Consider the following 18,964-nt stretch of genomic DNA (forward strand, 5'->3'; position numbering starts at 1 on the left):
CAATATGAAAATCATTGTTCAACACTGATATTTTTATTATCCTGTTTTATAAAAACCATAAATTAAAAAAAAAATGAATATTTATAATTTACAAAAATTAAGCAACATAATAATAATAATCATCACCACCACCACCATAATAATAAACAATAAAGTTTTAAGCAGCCAAGAATACAAGTGTTTCAAACTACAGGGAGATTCACTCGAAAGAGGCCCCGAATATTCTGTTGTAACTCCTATTAGGATGAAGCAATCTGAACCAAAAAAAATACACTACATACCTTGATGTATGTGTAAATGATTGCATTACATGCAATGCTGGAAGTGATCTCCATTTTCTGCCAGACACATGAAGGGGTACGGGGGTATGAACCTGGAAGCTGCAAACGGAGGTTAAACATCGCGACAGCTGTCCGGCGCATACCTCATCGCTCTGACGCAGGGGCGTCCCGGATTGTTCGAAGCTCCATATACTGAGGAGCACATTGCATATTGTTTCGTTCAGATTGCTTCGTCCTAGCGAGAGTTATAACAGAGTACTCTGGGCCTCTTTCGAGTGAATCTCCCTGTATTTATCTTGACAGGAAGTGTGTTTTTGTCAGTAAAAACACTATGTGAATATGAACAAACCTACATAAATATAAATGCAAAAAGAATTTTTTTAAATTATTAATATCTTGGTTACAAGAATACAGTTAAAAGAACACAGGTTTGGCTCCTGAGTTCTAGGCACTCTCCAGTCATAGCATGTATAAATTCCATCACCAACACACGAGTTAATGTAATGAAGGATTGATTAGCTGAACTAGGTACTGGATGTGTAAATATTGTGCTTCCTCTAATACACTGCCAGACATTATATCACAGTGTATTCTTTATTTGTATGTATTTTAATGTTAGTGTTTTGTGAAATAAATGTTTATTGGCCAGGTAAATGGCTTTACACACATAATTTTCTTACTTTTGCAGTTTTGCACAGTATTGTCTATGCGAAGCTTTCTGCATTCTATGTACCTTTATTTACATATAGATCAGAACATAGAATATCAACAGGAGAAATTTGGCTGTAAAAAAAAAAAAACTTTTTTTTTTCAATTTTTATTTTTCTACATCATTTGAGTATAGAAGCTGCCATACACAGTGTGAAAATTTCATTATAAATGGACCAATAAAAATTATTTGTTTGTTTGTTTTTACAGTGATATGTGGCAGAACCACCATACTAAACAGCTGTGGACATGCAGACATGCACCACATGTGCCTCAGTTTATGTTTTGAAACACAAGCTCAATAACTTACAGCACATGCTGATGTCAAAAACACATCACACAGATGTCAAGCTTAATCTGTGAGAATCTGATAAGATTATTGATAATTGCTTTCTATTTGCTTCACATACTGTAGCAACATTGTACATGCACTACAGTGCCCAAGACTAAGCCAGTACAGCACACCAAATATTGGATCAGGTCATGTTGCTGTTCTCAAATGAGTCTGAACTAAGGCTGAGTGCAACACTGTGTGTTTAATACATAACAAGGATCTAGGTCAGCTATCTTCGTTTACCTCCCAGAGTCAACAACATTAACATGTTTACATAATCTTAATGCCCTTTGGTAACCCTGCCACAATTACATTGCATTTTTTTAAGCAAGAGTATACAAGTTATGAAATCAACCAAACTTTTAAGAGGATTTCTATTAGAACCCCATTAAATGAAGCAAAATAAATGCACCCCTCCTCAAAAAAAAAGCACACTAGGCTCATTCTCAGCCAGCTAAGCAGTTATTAACACCCCAGCTTCTGCTACTACAAGGCGCTTCAGCAGTTTTGTATACGCCTTCTCCTGTGTCCCCATCAGAAATCAATCAGCTGACACTTGAGGACCTAGGCAGGCCATGCATTCGTCAGCTCCATGTGAACTAGCTCTGTGGTCACCTTTCCTCCTAAAATAGCCTCCGTATGGGAGCAAGTATGGTAACACGAGAGATGGAACTCATACACCATTCTATAGCAGCCATCAACCCAGTAACACACGAGCAAGAAGTTACTGAAAGGGAAATGGGGCACAAAACTCACAACCCTACTTAGCTGACACGGCTTGCTGAAGTGGAGCAAGTGATGCTGAAGGTTACAACTAACAAGTTGTAGTGAAAAGTACTACTGCAATATGCACATCATTCCAAAGAGAAACGTCTCTCCCAGATGATACCTGGAAGGCCAGCGACTCATTCTCATGTAGGCTGAAGTTACTGTTGCAATGCTTTGCAGGAAAACCTGCCTACTGCTTTTCTTGGAAATCACACAAAGGGAAGGCACTGTTTCAGTATGTGATATGCTGACCAACAGTGTCCATGGAAACTTCTGCTTCAAAGCATTTCAGCATTTAACCCAAAAAGCATTGGAGTGCAGCAATACGAGCCAACAGGTGGGAGCCAGAGGTCAAACTTGATATTACATTGTTAAAATTAATTTTCCTTTGGCTTTCCTCTCTGTTTTGGTGATGTAAAAGCTGTTACATATTGATGCTAGAAAAACAAGAATTTTTATGTGATGAATTATACCAACAAGGCAAAAAATTTTAGGATGATTTCAAAGAACGCTTGGCATGTCTAACTACAGATTCTGATACTGCCACCTGGCTGTGAAGAATCAGCCACCACAAAAGTGAGGCCACAGCAGTTAAAGGAGGACATTTTGCAGTTATCATTATTCTTTCTCTATATAAATGAGTAAGCATCTGACTCAATATTGCCACAATAAGCAAAGGTGTGCTTGGAGAAAAAAAATGTACACAGAATATGCTAAACTAACTGGAGTGGACAACATACGGCACCACATTTAAGGTTTTAGGACAAAAGATGTGAGTAGTTGTTCTAGTACAATACTCCTGTACTTAGGTAAAAGTACAAATTTTTGATACTTGTGGAAACTACTTGCTTGTTACTTACAGACCATTCTCACACTTCCACGTTCGTCAACACACAAGATTAAATAGTAGCATTAAACAACTTCTGGCTGCTTTGTAAACAATGGCTGAGGCTACTGCCCAAAATAAATACTGCTTTCCTAAATACATTCATAATTCAACCATACAGACTTACCCGTTTCGAATCAATCAAGTTAAAAATGTTCAACTTCAGCTGAAAAGCTCCGCTGGTTATGTGCTACTTTTAACAAGGTAATTGATCAAAAAGAGGGTAAAACTGAACCAGACAGCCAATGTAGACTGTACATTACAGTACAGTAAAGTAAGACAGATTTCTATATGTCTAAGAGTCTTTCAATTCTTGTTTGGGGGATTTTTGCCCATTCTTCCTTGCAAAAGACTTCAGTGTTTTTTTGCTAGTCTTTTGCACTAGTTTGGTGAGATTCTTGGACCCTCCTGCATGCACTGCTCTTTTGAGGTCTATGCAGAGCTTTTTCGATGATGTTTAGGTCAGGGGACTGCAAGGGCTATGGCAAAACCTTCAGCTTGTGCCTCTTGAGGTAGTCCATTGTGGATTTTGAGATGTGTTTAGGATAACTGTCCTATTGTGGAAGCCATCCTCTTTTCATCTTCTGCTTTTTTTTGCAGGTAGTGACATGTTTGCTTCCAGAATTTGCTGGCATTTAATTGAATCCATTCTTCCCTTTACCAGTGAAAAGTTCCTTCTGCCACTGGTTGCAAAACAGGCCCAAAGCATGACTGATCCATCCCCATGTTTGACAGTTAGAGGAGTGTTCTTTTCCACAGGACTTGTTTCCAAAACGGATCAGGCTTCTTTAGATGTTCCTTTGCAAACCTTTGCTGCAGAATTCTGGGATGAGGCCGCAGGAAAGGTTTTCTTTTGGTGATTCTTCCATGAATGTCATATTTGCGCAGGTCAGGCTGCACAGTAGAACAGTGCACCACCACCCCAAAGTCTGCTAAATCTTCCTGAAGGTCTTTTGCAGTCCAACTAGGATTTTGGTTTGCCTTTCTAGCAATTCTGCAAAAGTCATCTCAGAAAGTTTTCTTGGTCTTCTAGACCTCTACTTGACCACTACCATTCCTGTTAACTTCCATTTTTTAATTACATTACAAATTGAGGAAACGGCTACCTGAAAACACCTTACTATCTTCCTAATGCAAAAGGAAGGCAGATGGCTAACATTACTGTTAGGAATAGTATGCTCACTGTCTTCCAGTCATCATTCCAATGGAGAGAAAGGATTACTCAAACATCACAAATGACTCATGAGGAGGACAACAAGCTAAAAGCTAAAGCTAGCATGGTGTGTTAACTACCTGGCTAACTAAACACCTTACTTCCGTTTGGCTTCTTTTCTCTGACTAAAAACTTGTCTCTGGCTGCCATTTTGTGCTAATAAAGACAGAATCGCTCTTTTTCTATGATTTGTTTGACGACTAAGGCAAGTTACACGAATGACTAGCTTGGTATTTATTAGTCTGTAGATCAGTGGCAGTAGCTTAGTATTTATTAGTCTGTAGATCAGTGGCTATGCTAGGAGTCAGGATTGGTTGTCACAACCAATGGGTGTATGATGTATTTGGGTAGTACTGGGCACTGTAGTGAGAGAACATTGATGAACGAAAACATGAAAATGATATAAAATCATGAGTTCTCAAACCAATGAGACTGAGGGACATGATGCTGCACTACAGAATGACATAACATATTAAACTATGGTTTTAGGTTAGAAGACCCCTTTGAGCATATTCACAAGCTTGTACTGTTGTACTTTTCTCATGTAGAAATAGGATATAGACAGAATATCTATTATTTTTTACTAAAGTAATATTTATATTTTTACTCAAGTACAGAAGTACTTTTATATGCCTGAAAACAAAAAACTGTTTACACAAGGGATGCCCAACTCCAGTCCTGGAGAGCCTGATTCAAGCACAGATAGGTTCTTTACATAAGCAAAAGTGGTTAATCTATGGCATCACCCCAAAGACAATTTTTGGTAGCTTTGTTTTTCATGAGTGTAGTATTTGTGATTTAAATGTAGGAAATGAATATTGATGAATACAAACATGAAAAATGTGTCATTTTCAAATCCACATCTCTTAAAAAAAACTTAATCAGAACTGTGGAAAGAAATTTGCTGCCATCAGACATCTGGCTGACCTCAACTCTCACCCCCGTTCCATTCCCAGCTAAATCATGCTCCTCAGAAGGTCACGGCTGTTCATATTACAGACCTCTGTTGCCGAGCTCAGCTCCACCACATGAACCGAGGGCATGAACTGGAGCTCCTGCTAGCTCTACACCCCCTCTGCACCGAAAGCTTCTTCAGCCCTGAAACTCCCAGTAGGGAGATTCAAGCTTCCTGTGTTGATCAGATCTGCCTCTAGACACAAGCAGCTGTGTAATTTTGGGACTCATAAAACATGGTTTGCTTATAAAAGTTGTCTGTGAGAAGTTTATGCAGTGACTTTCAATGCCTGTGTTACAAAAATCACCTAACTCAGAAATCATGTTTATTCATATAGCAGAGGTTAGCTTTCAAGAAACTGCTAGGCAATGTCTCATTACAGCAGCTCTAGTGCATGCTTCTGTTAAGTTGAAAATTGTAACACTTATTTTACAAATGGTTAAGCCTGCAACAAACAAACAAACAAAGCACTGCTTAAAGGAGAATTATTAAATGTTAATGCTAACTTACATTTCTGCATAATTAAATCATTAAGATGTTATCTAGAGAGCTTTGATGCAAAATGTAACATTCTAGAGAGATTTACTGAGTAAGAATTAACATTGGTGATAGGAACCAGACAAGCAAAGTGTTAAATGATATATGAATAGTATTTAATTGACATCATACTTGTCACTGCCACCATATTGTTGACATACCACCAGTTAATAAGACTATGACAGCAGTGCTCATAGAGCCACCCTTTGTACAATGTTAGTAAATAAAGGATCCTGACAGATAAAATTTTGCCATGATGTGCTGCGTGGTTCATGACTGTAGTAACAACAGCAACAAAACACAAAATGGTGCAAGCTGATGTCATGAGGTGAAAAAGGCAGAAGAGCTAAACCAGTAAAGGAGAAATTTTTGGAGAGTGAGAATAAAAAGGAAAACTTTCAGCCATCTCCCTATACCTCATCATTTTGTTCCAGGCCAACATTTCACAAGTTTTGCCCTTGATTTTTTTCGAGTGTCGAGATTTGACAATTGACTTGTAGTCCAACTTCTTATGTCTAGACCTCTTATGCTTTAGGTAGACAAGGTCAACAATATGGCTACGGGCTGCTTTTTCTGGGTTTTGCAAATACTGTCTTATTGCCTGAGCCATTGTGTAGCAATAAGGTTTTGAGCTAAAACATCTTTTTAAAATACATGCAGGGAGAAGAGGTATATGTAGACACTTGTATGGAAAAATAGTCCCCAAAGAAAACCTATTTTCAGATTTTACTTCTAATAGTCCTGCAAAAACATACAATCAGCATTTCCCTGAATTCAGTCTTCTCATGATGAATACCTGAATAGTAATTTCAATATTCAAATATGGGCACCCAGAACGGTTAACTGAGAATACCCATACACGATCCTAACAAGTGTAGGTTCACTTGTCAGTTTGGATAGCAAATAAAATGGTAAGCTTTTCGTCGCAGACATCACAACCCCTCATGATCAAAATCACCACCACTGTTGGTAAGTTACAATGCACTTCTTAACATCAAGCCACTCTGAATTACTCTGTTTACATCTAATGGTGGAATTCCCCTTTTAGCCTACCAAGTGAAAATGACAAGAAAACAAATTGAAACAAATTAAAACATAAATAAATACAAACATACACTCACTGAGCATTTTATTACACACACCTATCTTTTATCTACACTCTTTCACTCCCTCTGTTTTATCAGCTCCACTTTGTAGTTATACAATTACAGATGGTAGTCCATCTGTTTCTTTGCATAATTTGTTATCCCAACTTTACCCTGTTCATCAAACATCAGGACCCCCACAGGACCGACCACAGAGCAAATATTTTTTGGGTGGTGGAGAGTTCTCTGCACTGCAGTGGCACTGACGTGGTGGCAGTGCGTTAGTGTGTGTTGCTCTGGTATGAGTGGATCAGACACAGCAGTGCTGCTGAAGATTTTAAACACCTTACCGTCACTGCTGGACTGAGAATAGTCCACCAACCAAAAACACCATCCAATAGTTTCCTGTGGGCAGCGTCCTGTGATCACTGATGAAGGACTAGAGGATGACTAATACAAACTGTGCAGTAAAAAAATGAGCTACTGTCTCTGACTTTACATCTGCAAGGTTGACCAACGAGGTGGGTGTGTTTAATAGAGTGGACAGTGAGTGGACACAGTGTTTAAAGCAGCACTGCTGTGTCTGATCCACTCAGACCAGCGCAACACACACTAACATGCCACCACATTACTGTCACTGCAGTGCTGAGAATGATTCACCACCCAAACAATACCTACTCTGTGGTGGTTCTGTAGGGTTCCTGACCATTGAGGCACAGAGTAATGGGTGGGATAAGAAATTACGCAAAGAAACAGATATAGTCTGTATGTGTAGAACTACAAAGTGCACCTACATAGTAAGTGGAGCAAACAAAATGGACAATGAGTGTAGAAACAAAGTAGGTGTACCTAATAAAGTGCTCAGTAAGTGTAAGGTTTGATGTTAAGGTTAAAACACTTTTCCAACAGTAACAAAAGGTAAATTTCTCTAGGTGACTCATTTCTACTGTTCTAAAGATAAATTTATATTTTTCATATAACAGCAGCATAATTTCTGGCCTTTGGGAATCATATGTATAGCTATTCATAAATTTGAATAGGACAACATGTCAACAGCTATGGCAAATTAAACAGCATGGTCACCACACTGTTGTTCTAAAACCACAGTGTACTTTTAAGCAAACAGAAAACTCTGTAGATGTCCTAAAAGTATATCTCTCTAAGGAACTACGTAGAGCAAGCTAGACACACATGAACAAGCCTGCCAAGACAAGTAACTTTCCCCTGGTGCTCTGAGCTTAGTGTCTATTTTTGATAATCCAGGCATATTAACAGCACTCAATTCCCCAGAGCTCTATTATTTCAAAAACCTGGGTATTGACAACCTTAAATGTGGATATCTAACAGCACACTAGTCAACAGGCACAAAGGTTGATTTTTGTGTATGTTTTTGCCTCAGGCTGGTTCTAATGCCATAACTAAAGAGGTCGCCTATCCTAGCACTGTTGATGCAACAGTATACTCAAACATTTGCCTCATGACTGATTTCCAGTTGCTGCTGCCACTATTTTCAGCTACCAACTTTTTCTAAATTTCTGAGATGACTTTGTTCATAAGAACTGTTTCAGAATTATATCAAACTGTTTCCAGATCCTGATTTGAATCACATGTAAAATAAACGTTCCTAAAGAAAAGAGACTTTAATAAGAAATACCAATCTTATTTCCCAACACCAAAGTTGGAGCTGGTCAAAACCATAAAAACAGCAAATTCAAACTTGTTGAATCCTGATATCCGATGTATTTCAAAGGTCAAGTAAGCTTCTCTTACCTTGCATCCATCAGAAGATGAATTGGTTTCTGGTACGGTCAAATTCCTCCTCAGTGCCATTGGTGTCTTCTTTGAGAAAGAGCTATATATTTGCCATTCACATTACAAATGCACAGAGCATGAGAGATCAACACCAGTAATCGAATGAGCATGCTGAGAATGACATCACCCCTATTGGAGACAGAGGAGCCTTAAAGAGATTAAAGATGAATCCTCTTAGTGGGTAAGCCATTCACTGACTCTGCACACCCCCTTCACAACGAAAGCTCCACTAAAATAAATGGAGGTTTATTTATAACCCGGAAATGGCATCTTAGTTGCTGAGTCTTTGGGAGATCTAGTGGACTAAAGGGAATGTAAATGGAGTTTGATATGATGGCTATGGGCCTGATATGACCTCTACTGTAACAATTCAGCTTTGCCAGAACCAGGGATATGGTCACGAAAGGTCATGATCATCACCATGGGATCCAAGAGATACATCAAAAACATGAATATAAATCTCTGTTTTAGCCAGATAGGCTTGTGCTATATACTATCCTACTTGATCTTACACTGCCACAATTTCCAGTGACAGGGACTTGTTATGTTATTTCACTAATTGCCACTTAACTCCTGAATTCGCTCTTTTTAAATGGTAAAAATGTATGAGATTTTATTTTCAGTTTAGGATTTTCTTGGTAGTTGTGCATTTCCTATTAAGTAGCTTGTTAAAATATGTTTTTAAACGAATGGCAGAAAAATTGGAGCATTGTGCAGTGTGGCAACTTTTTAGATTTAAACCTGATGAAAAGGGTCCACCAATCTGAACTAGGGGTGGAAATCTCTAGGTACTTGTAAAGCAAAGTATTTGTAATGATCCATATTGAATTTACTTCCAATATCTTTTATTAATAAAACAAATGGAAGTGATGTAGCAAATGAACTAGAAGGCTCTCATTCACTGCTTTTGTTTGGAGCGCATGAGACACTTGCTGCCACTAATCTGTGATAAAATGCACTGTTACAGTGACATAAGATCCAGTGGCAGTGGATGTCCGCGCAGCACGTTACAGCTGTCCCACCTGTTTTCTTTAGTGATTTAACTTGTTAGTGTTAACTTTGGTTTTGGTCTCATTGTAGAAAGTGGGGATCGCTGTGTCAGTAAAATATCTTCCCGAGACGGGACGTGTGCAACATAGTGCGAAAGCCCCGGTTCTCAACGACTGAGAACAGGCGTGCAAACTGCAGGTCACATAGCAACGCAGTCTCACCTAGCTAGTAGCTAACGAAAAGGCAAAGGGACAGATTTAAGACCAACATTTGGAGATGAATGGACTTATTCACATTTATAAGCACTGCAGTTGGTTTCCTGGTACGTTAAATCTGCAATGAAAGACTGTCAAACAGTAAAAAGTTGCGAAGACGAAGTCAGCTTCTCTTTCGAATTTTCCCGTTGCACCTTAAATGGTGCCGCATTTACATTCGATGCCTCAGTCAGAATTTAAGGTAGAATGGGAAAATTCGAACAAGAAGCTGGCGAATGAGAAGCTGACTTCAGCCTCGTAAAACAGTCGAACGTTGAGAGACATTTTACAAGAAACTATTCAACTTTTGAGGAAAAGTGTCCTGGCGGAAATGGGAGGAAAGCAGCTATAGCTAAAGCTTAAAGCAGAACAAAGTAAGTCTGCGTTTTCGTTTATTTTTTTTAGCCTATACTAGGACATTAGCACATACTGAGACACATTGGACATAAAATGTTGTCACTCCCAAGGTGGTTAGATTTTTGTTGAAAGAACAAAATGGCTCTTCTTAACATTTGAGTCACATAAGCTAACATTAACGCCTCTCCTGCATTACAACCGATCACAGCTCCAACAATTTGGTGGACGTCAAAATACTCAGCTGGACCTCAAACTTAAATCTAGAAGTGACAAACTCCACAAAAAACCAAGAGTACTAGTCAACATTTTCATTGCTGGCAGCTCAAAGAGGCAACTTAAGGCAGCCCAAATTTAAGCTTTATTATTTATTATTATTACTGCTACACTTTATTGATAACTGAATATAAAAAGCTTGTTCATTGGCTGGTTGCTTGACAGAAACATGCTGTCACATGATGCCCCTGTTGTTTAAACCCAATGACACTCAACAGAGCCAGCCCATGGTTTTAGGTTTTGTTTTGTTTTTTTGTGCATCATTTTTTTTAATCTGTTGTATATGATTACACTGTTAATCAAGGTTTTACATTTAGTAAAATAGTAAATCACGAGCAGGGAAAGATTAATCTCACACAAGCCTAATGCCAAGTGGGTAGACATTCTGCAATTGTACTTTTATGGTAGTTTATAAAGGAGTTTATAAAGGACTATTATCTAACAATTCTTTTTGCAAGAAGAGGATGCCCCAAAGCCATTTAAGTGAACTGCAAGCGAAGCTTTGCTTTACTGTGAGTTCAAGGACTACACTAAAGGCAAAAGAATCTTTCAGGACAGAATCTCTGCATCGTGCTAAAACATCCTCTCTTATTTAGATCACTATTCAGAAGGGAGAAGACAGAAAAGAAGGAAGCTATTTAAGACTACTGAAATGAGGTCCACGAGTTCACATTAAAACGGTCAGATTGCAGATTTACTGGGCCGGAAATGGGTGCTCTACCCACTGTTTAGATTGTGATATTAGTCAGTACGTGGCTAATAACCAACCCTGTAAAACTAGCATTTAAAGGTTTCTCTCTTGCACTAGTCAAAGAATGAACATGGGACAAAGAAGATGAGTTTCACTCACAGTTCAACTACTGACAAGCATGATAAAATGAAATCATGACAGAAATGTGAAACATGAGCTGCACTTTTTCTTGAACATGAATATAATTGTTAAATAAATGTTAATATGACAAAGTAGCCGAAGCATTATTACTCTATTAACAAATGCTTTATCCCTTCCGCTACAAATTCTGTTAGAAATTAAAATGACCAGAGTACACTTGTCAATGTTAAACTTTTTTTAATCTTTCAATCCTTTTTATAAATCTGCCTTATACTCTCACTGAACTTCTCAAGAATAATTTTCATACGCAATATCCTATATACACTATAGGTCTAGGGGTTAGAAGATCTAAAAGTTTGCAGACACCTGATCATGCAACATTTAATTCGAAATATTAATGAGCAGATTCTCCTCCTTTGCTGCAGCTTGACCGATGCATGTCTGAAATGGAAAATGTCTCTCGTTGCAATGTTTCTTTTAAAATCAAGGGTATTAATAGGGAATTTGTCCCCCTTTGCTGCAGTAACAGCCTTTACTTTTCTGGGAAGGCTTTACACTTGATGTTGGAACATTGCTGTGAGGATTTAACTGTATTCAGCCACAAAAGCATTAGTGAGGTCAGGTACTGAATTTGGATGATTAGGTCTGGATCACAAACGCTACTCACCACAAAGGTACTCGATGGTGCTCCATCACTCCAAAGAACACATTTCCACTGCTCCACAATCCAATGCTGGGAGGCTTAATAATTCTCTAACAGATGCTTGGTATTGGGCATGGTGACCTTAGACTCGTGCAGCTGCTCCAGAGCATCTTTATACAAGCAGTATTTATGCAACTAAACACCTGTGTCAGCAATGAACCCCTTAAGTAGCATTTTGTGCTAGCTTTCTGATTTGATTAATGGTTTGACCAAAAATCTAATTTACACAATTTTTCTTTGATCCCAAATGCAGATAATCAAGACAAAATGGCTAATGAACCACTGTGCAAACTGCATGTTTAAAGTAATAAACAATTAATACAAACCACATTAAATTGTTAAGTAATCTAAAACAGACTTGCTTCTGGAGGGTGGTTTCCTCTTTTCAGCATAGATGCCTTGGTTTCTTTTAGCATTTCTTCCTTTTGCTCGTGCAGACTTTTTCTCTGCTACTTTGTGATGGCTTTGTATAAGTAACATTAAACTGGACTGATGATCAAACATAAAAACAAGAGCAGAAAGTATCAGTTCCAAAAACCTAGACTTTCTGAAGTTACCTAACAATCTGCAGTATATACTGGACAATGAAAGCTACAATTCCCTGTAATAGCATTTTCTAATTTCCTTGCATATTCTGATATTTCATTCCACAGTTGTGCAGAGTAGAAATCTTATGTCAAACATTTCATGTCATCTCCCCACCCCCAAAGAGTGAAGCTGAATACTTATTCATGCACTTCTTAAACATCTATTCAGAATAAAGTGATGCAAGCAATACTTTAATGGAAGATGTTATTAAAATTGCAAAATCAATTTGTTAATTAAAAATACACTATATGTATGTATGTAAAAGTACATCCCTCCTATTTATTGAGTTTAGGTGTTTCAGCCTTACCCCTTGCTAACAGGTGCATAAAATCTAGCACATAGCCACAATCTCCAAAGACAAACATTGGCAGTAGAATGGATCACACTGAAGAGCTCAGTGACGTTATTTGTAGCACTGTCATGAGAAACCACCTTTGCCACAAGTCAGTTTGTGAAATTTCTGCCCTGCTAAATCTGCCCCGGTCAACCGTAAGGGCTACTGTTGTGAAATGGAGCGACAACAGCTCAGCCATGAAATAGCAGATCATGCGAATTCACAGCACAGCCCATCAAGTGCTTAAGTGTGTGGCATGTAAAATGGCCTATCCACTGTGGCATTACTCACTACAGAGTTCCACAACAGCACAAGAACTGTGCATCATGAGCTTCATGAAATGGGGTTCCATGGCTGAGCAGCTGCACATAATATGTAATGTTAATGCTACAGCATACAAAGCCACCATAGACAATTACATGCAGTGGTCTACACAGAGCTCTGACCTTAACCCCACTGAACACCTTTGGAATGAACAGGAACACTGACTGTGAGCCATCACAGTGGGCAATGGGCAGTTTCATATTTGTGTTAACAATAACACAGAAACTTGCACTAAGAATAAAATGCAGACTTGCAGTGCTTATTTGTCTTCAGAATGCATCAGTCATCAAGTGAGATCACTCAATCTCACTAGCAAGTTAACAACCTTAGCAAGTAATCTTAATTTTGCCATTCAAACAATGTTAACTCTATACAACTACAATTCACCTTTTTAAATCTTCACTGTCATCAGGTATGTATAAAACTAAACATTTTAATAATATTTTAACCATCGTAGAATCAAAGAAGAGCAAGACAGCCATTGTTTCCTCTCTCTACCCTCTGAGAAAGTTTTATATTTGTTTGCTGTTCATAACAAAGATCGGTCTACTCTTGGTCAACTGGCTAAACGTAATGCGGCGGCCACGCTCAATTGCATAAAGCTGAAATCTGCTGAACATTTTTTTGCCACGCAGCGAGGCAGATTTCGATGCACCACAAACCATCATGCACCACACAATGTGGAAGAGCTCTCCATTGAAAATGCTGGGTGGCTTTATACCGTTCTAGCCCACGCCTGGCATTAAGCATGGTGAACTTAGACTCATGTGCAGCTGCCCCATACATTCCCATTCTATCGACAATGCTTTTCTATGGAGATTATACAAACTGTGTGTACACAACTGAATGCCTATGTCAGCAATGGGTGCACCTTAAAGTAGCCGAATTCAATAAATTCACATTTGTACATGTACTGTGTAAAGGCTGAAATATTGCCAAGTAAAGGATGGCAAGTTGGTGAAAGTCTATCTTAAAAGTTGTCTGCTACTGTGGTCATCATAGCACTCACTAGACATGCAAGTTAATCATATTTAATTACCAATTTCTTTAGTATATGTGAGTTCTGGCTTGAAGAGTCTGAGAATAAAATCTGAACTTAGCACAATGTTTTTTTTTTTTTTTTTTTAAAGCTGAGAGGCTGAATATTCTTCATTTTCACATGCACAGATCCCTCCACCCTCAATCCAAAGCTCAATGACCAAGTCCAGTGAGCTTAGACCATATGACAATGCTTTAGCAATCAGTGTTCACATGAGGGGAGAGTAAACTTAGGCCTCGTAACAGCTGGACTCATCTAAAGTAAACAAAGCCTGATCAGATTAAGAAGATAAACTGCTGCTTCCCAGAAGCCTGGCTTCTGCTCTTAGGTTTGGTAACCACTGGAGAACAAAGACAGATTTCTGTATATTATGGGCAGCCATTGAACTGAGACCTCTCACTCCACGGTCACTTGACCTGTTGCAAACGAATGATCCGAAGGCATCTCAACCACCTGTTGCTCAGAAAGAGAAGCCTAATCCAAATTCAAGCCAATCAGATTTCACTTGCACCAAAAAATCTCACATATGGCATCAATAAAAGAGCAGCTATCTTGTTAAGATCATAATTATTCTGTGCAACAGGAGAAACCAGTCTGGACTGTTACAACAATACTCCTAATCTGCAAGCAGTAAGTGTCACCATGACACTGTATTGGATCTGTAAAGGAAACTAAAAATAAGTTTCAAATTCTGTCCTCCTTCACCCCACATCATGCTTTCTAAAAGACCACTAAGGAATTCAAAAAGTCCATATCCACTTCTGTGGCATGCTGACTCCATACCAGCATATGTACAAACAAAACAGCCCTTAAGACTCAAGCAAACAGCAAGAATTTGTCTTCCAAAAATAAGGACATGCATATTTTAAAACCAACTATGTTTAAACACCAAGCACTGAGTATCTCAACTGCACTGCTAGAATCAATTGAGGGCAACACAGGTCTGTACATACACCGATCAAGCATAACATTATGAACATGTTTCTACGCTCACTGTCCATTTTATCAGCTCCACTTACTATATAGGTGCACTTTGTAGTTCTACAATTACAGACTGTAGTCCATCTGTTTCTCTGCATACTTTGTTAGCCCCTTTCACTCTGTTCTTCAGTGGACATGGACCCTCACAGAGCAGGTACTATTTGGATGGTGGATCATTCTCAGCACTGCAGTAACACTGACGTGGTGGTGGTGTGTTAGTGAGTGTTGTGCTGGTACGAGTGGATCAGACACAGCAGTGCTGCTGGAGTTTTTAAACATTGTGTCCACTCACTGTCCACTCTAATAGACACTCCTACCTTGTCAGTCCACCTTGTAGATGTAAAGTCTGAGACGAGAGCTCATCCGCTGCTGCACAGTTTGTGTTGGTCATCCTTTAGTCCTTCATCAGTGGTCACAGGACGCTGTTGGCGGGATATTTTTGGTTGGTGGACTATTCTCAGTCCAGCAGTGACACTGAGGTGTTTAAAAACTCCAGCAGCACTGCTGTGTCTGATCCACTCAGACACACACTAACACACCACCACCACCACATCAGTGTTACTGCAGTGCTGAGAATGATCCACCACCTACCTGCTCTGTGAGGGTCCATGGAGGTCCTGACCACTGAAGAACAGGGTAAAAGGGGGCTAACAAAGTATGCAGAGAAACAGATGGACTACAGTCTGCAATGGTAGAATACAAAGTGCACATATATAGTAAGTGGAGCTGATAAAATAGACAATGAGCACAGAAACAAGGTTAATGTTATGCCTGATGGGTGTATGTGCTCCTTCAGTTCTGAAAGCAGGGTCAAATGTCTAGTAAAACGAAGCAGGAGTAGTTGACCATCAAGATTTTACCAAAGTATCAAAGCAGGTTGTGTTCTGTTAAATGATTTAGCTACAAAAGCTGATAAGCTATTTAACTCATTCATGTTCAGCAACTAAAGTTCGTATGATCAGGATAATGCCACAGAACTTGTTCTGACTAGTTTAAAGTGGTGACATTTTGTATAGTCACACCTCCGACGAACATCTAACAGGATCCATTTGGATTGTTTGTATTATTTTTTATTTGAACGATATATTTTCATCATTTTTCTCACGATCAAATCTTGGTTACTTTTGTTTTGTTAAAAAACCCTCGCCCTGTGTGCTCAAATAGAACGAATTCAACATGATGACTTGAGTGAAAACTTTTTAGCCTTGATTTGTTCGATTTGAAACAGTGCTTCAGATATGTGCTCAGGTAAGCTCAGAGAACCTATGAACTCAGTGCTTACTAAAATTTCAGATAAAAGTCCTGGGTTAAAGGCTGACTTCCATGCTCATCATGCAGGAACATTAGCCAAGAAAAAGAGAATCCAAAAACACTAGTCTGTCACTCAGACACACAGTTCTACCAACACGGACAGTGCACACCCACAAACACACCTGCCTTTCCAGTTTCTCTAAACTCCAAGTAGTTGTAATGCAACCTGCGCTCGAATTTACAATGCCAGCAGCTACATCAGCCTCGCCTGTCCTTCACGCCAGTGAAGATCTGTTTGTGTGTGGTTATTTACCATTTCGTCTTCCTCCACATCCTCCTCGTCGCCGCCTTCACGTTCTTGGTCCTCTTTATTCCTCATTTTCACCTCTTTGCTGATGTCTTCTGATTCCTCCTCGCCGCTGCCTTCCTTCCCTTTTTGTTCGAGACGAGCAAACTCTAAAGCGCGACGACGGAATGTCTCAAAACACCGCAACTCAGATTCGTTCTCCTCTCCATGTATCTCTGCCTCTGACAGCGTCTGGGAGCTTGATGAACTTTTACTCCCGTCGCTTCCAAATCTCTCCGACCTTTCCCTGTCCATGTCGTCCAGCCAGCTCGAGAACTTGCAGAGAGCTACTCTGTCATTGTGAAGGACATCGTGTTGAAGTTTTCACGCAGTTTCCCTCAGAGAATTTACTCCTATGTGCACCTTTCCATTGAGCTAGAAAGAGCTGGGCTCGAGATCGTGACAAAATATCCTTCACTCGTAGTTTTGCAGGTGTTTCATCCGCGTGTTGCTGTGAAAGTGCACGCGCGGGTTTCCGCGCTTCAAGCTCATTCACTCGGCTTACAGCTCACAAAACTCCGCCCAGCCAAAGAGAGAAAGCACGAGAGGCGCAAAGTTCACGTATAGACCATCAATAAGCGTAAGATATAAACACACCAGCGGTGGGTAGTAATAGGCCACATTCACTTAGCTGCCTGTACTGAAATGAAAATCTGTTGTAAACTTGCCAACGCTCATTCTACTACAGTGCCACAGTAGTCTCTAGAGTGAACTGGAAGACTAGGCAAAAACGCCTTCTAATGATGTATGTTGAAGATGGGAAAAACCTTGAAAATTTGCAAGCACTTTAGAGCGGATACTCGAGGGCGGGCTGGTTGTGTAATGAGGAAAATGCAAAAAGGATTCAAAAGGACAAATAACATATTTGCTAGACTCTTTAAGCACACATCTGTACTTTCCGAGTCTTTCCAAACGCACTCGTGTATTTTACTCACATTCCCCAAATTAGTCACACTTCACTAATTCACATTAAGTTCCCAATTCCTTTTTGTGTTTTAATTTTGTTCTCTTGGTGACAGAGCACGGACGGCTTTACTGTTAACCCTCTTGTTATGTTCAACCCTTATCATCAGACAATTTATCATCGTGATCAGACTTGATCTCAAGATCGTCTTCACTTTCAGACTCTTCCTTCTCTACTTCACTATCCTGATTAAGGATGTGTTCCTGAGCCTCCTGGACTGTCATTGTTCTGCTCATATTGCTCATCTTTTCAACCTCTGAGAGAGTACAGAGGCATAATGTTAGTAGGACTATAAAACTATATAGGAGTAAAATGATTACAAATATTTTTCCTGTATTATTGAAGTTCGAAATGGGTCAGTTTGACCTGCAACATAAGAGGAAGGTTAAAGTTGTCATGATTTAAAGTAAAACGTTACTTTAGTGTTTTATTTTTGGACTACACCAGAAGTATTAGAAAAAAAGAAAAACAGCCTAACAAATAAGTTCCTGTGTTGATACAGTAGATTCTACTTTTATCTTCTCAGTTCTCTGTCTCTCTGTCTCTGTTAGGTAAAGGCTGTAATGGACCTTGGTGTGAGTTGCGTGCAGGGGCTACCAACTGGCATGACATGTTTGGCAGTATTGTTAAAGATCATGATAAGGGTTTGGTTCTGACCTTGGCACAGTGTGTTTTAAAGCTGGTAAAAGCTATGTTTATATATATGTGTCTCAGGAAAAGTTGTGAAAATGAAGACCAAGGAGCATTCTAAGAAAATTAAAGATAACATCATAGACATGCACAAGATAGGAAAAGGACAACAAATTATATCCTAGTGTTTAGGTATCTCAGTGAGCACTGTTGGATAAATTGTGAAGTAATGGAAGCTGCATCATACCACCTAGGCACTGCCTAGTCAAGGCCATCCCTCAAAACTCAACATCAGAGCAAGAAGGGGACTTGAGAGTGAGGCCACAGAGAGGCCAACAATCACTCTGAAGGAGAGAATGAGTTCAGTGTCTGAGACTGGAATGAAGATGCAACGGTCAACGAAACAAACATGCAACTGGCCTGTATGAAGGGGTGTCTAGAAAGAAGCCTTTACTGAAGAAAAACACATTAAAGATCTTATATGTGGTATAAAGTTTTGTGGTCAGGTGAGACATAAAT

At 39.2% G+C, this 18,964-nt stretch overlaps 1 protein-coding gene across 6 annotated transcripts in view; it reads right to left on the reverse strand.

The window, feature by feature from the left end:
- mast4 (microtubule associated serine/threonine kinase family member 4) overlaps positions 1–17,344 on the reverse strand; it is a 144,356-nt gene extending 127,012 nt beyond the window's left edge. For 4 of the 6 annotated variants that reach the window (XM_036580243.1, XM_036580231.1, XM_036580230.1 and 1 more), the window contains exon 1: positions 16,819–17,344. In XM_036580243.1, the coding sequence (XP_036436136.1) occupies positions 16,819–17,106 (288 nt within the window). In that variant the 5' untranslated portion in view covers positions 17,107–17,344. Of the gene's footprint in view, positions 1–8,537; positions 9,578–16,818 lie in introns of those variants that run through there. The other 2 variants (XM_036580233.1, XM_036580232.1) reach the window with 1 other exon arrangement.
- Between the last annotated feature and the right edge of the window lie 1,620 nt (positions 17,345–18,964).

Source organism: Colossoma macropomum, unplaced genomic scaffold (genome assembly GCF_904425465.1).
Source record: "Colossoma macropomum unplaced genomic scaffold, Colossoma_macropomum, whole genome shotgun sequence".
NCBI classification, from domain to species: domain Eukaryota; kingdom Metazoa; phylum Chordata; class Actinopteri; order Characiformes; family Serrasalmidae; genus Colossoma; species Colossoma macropomum.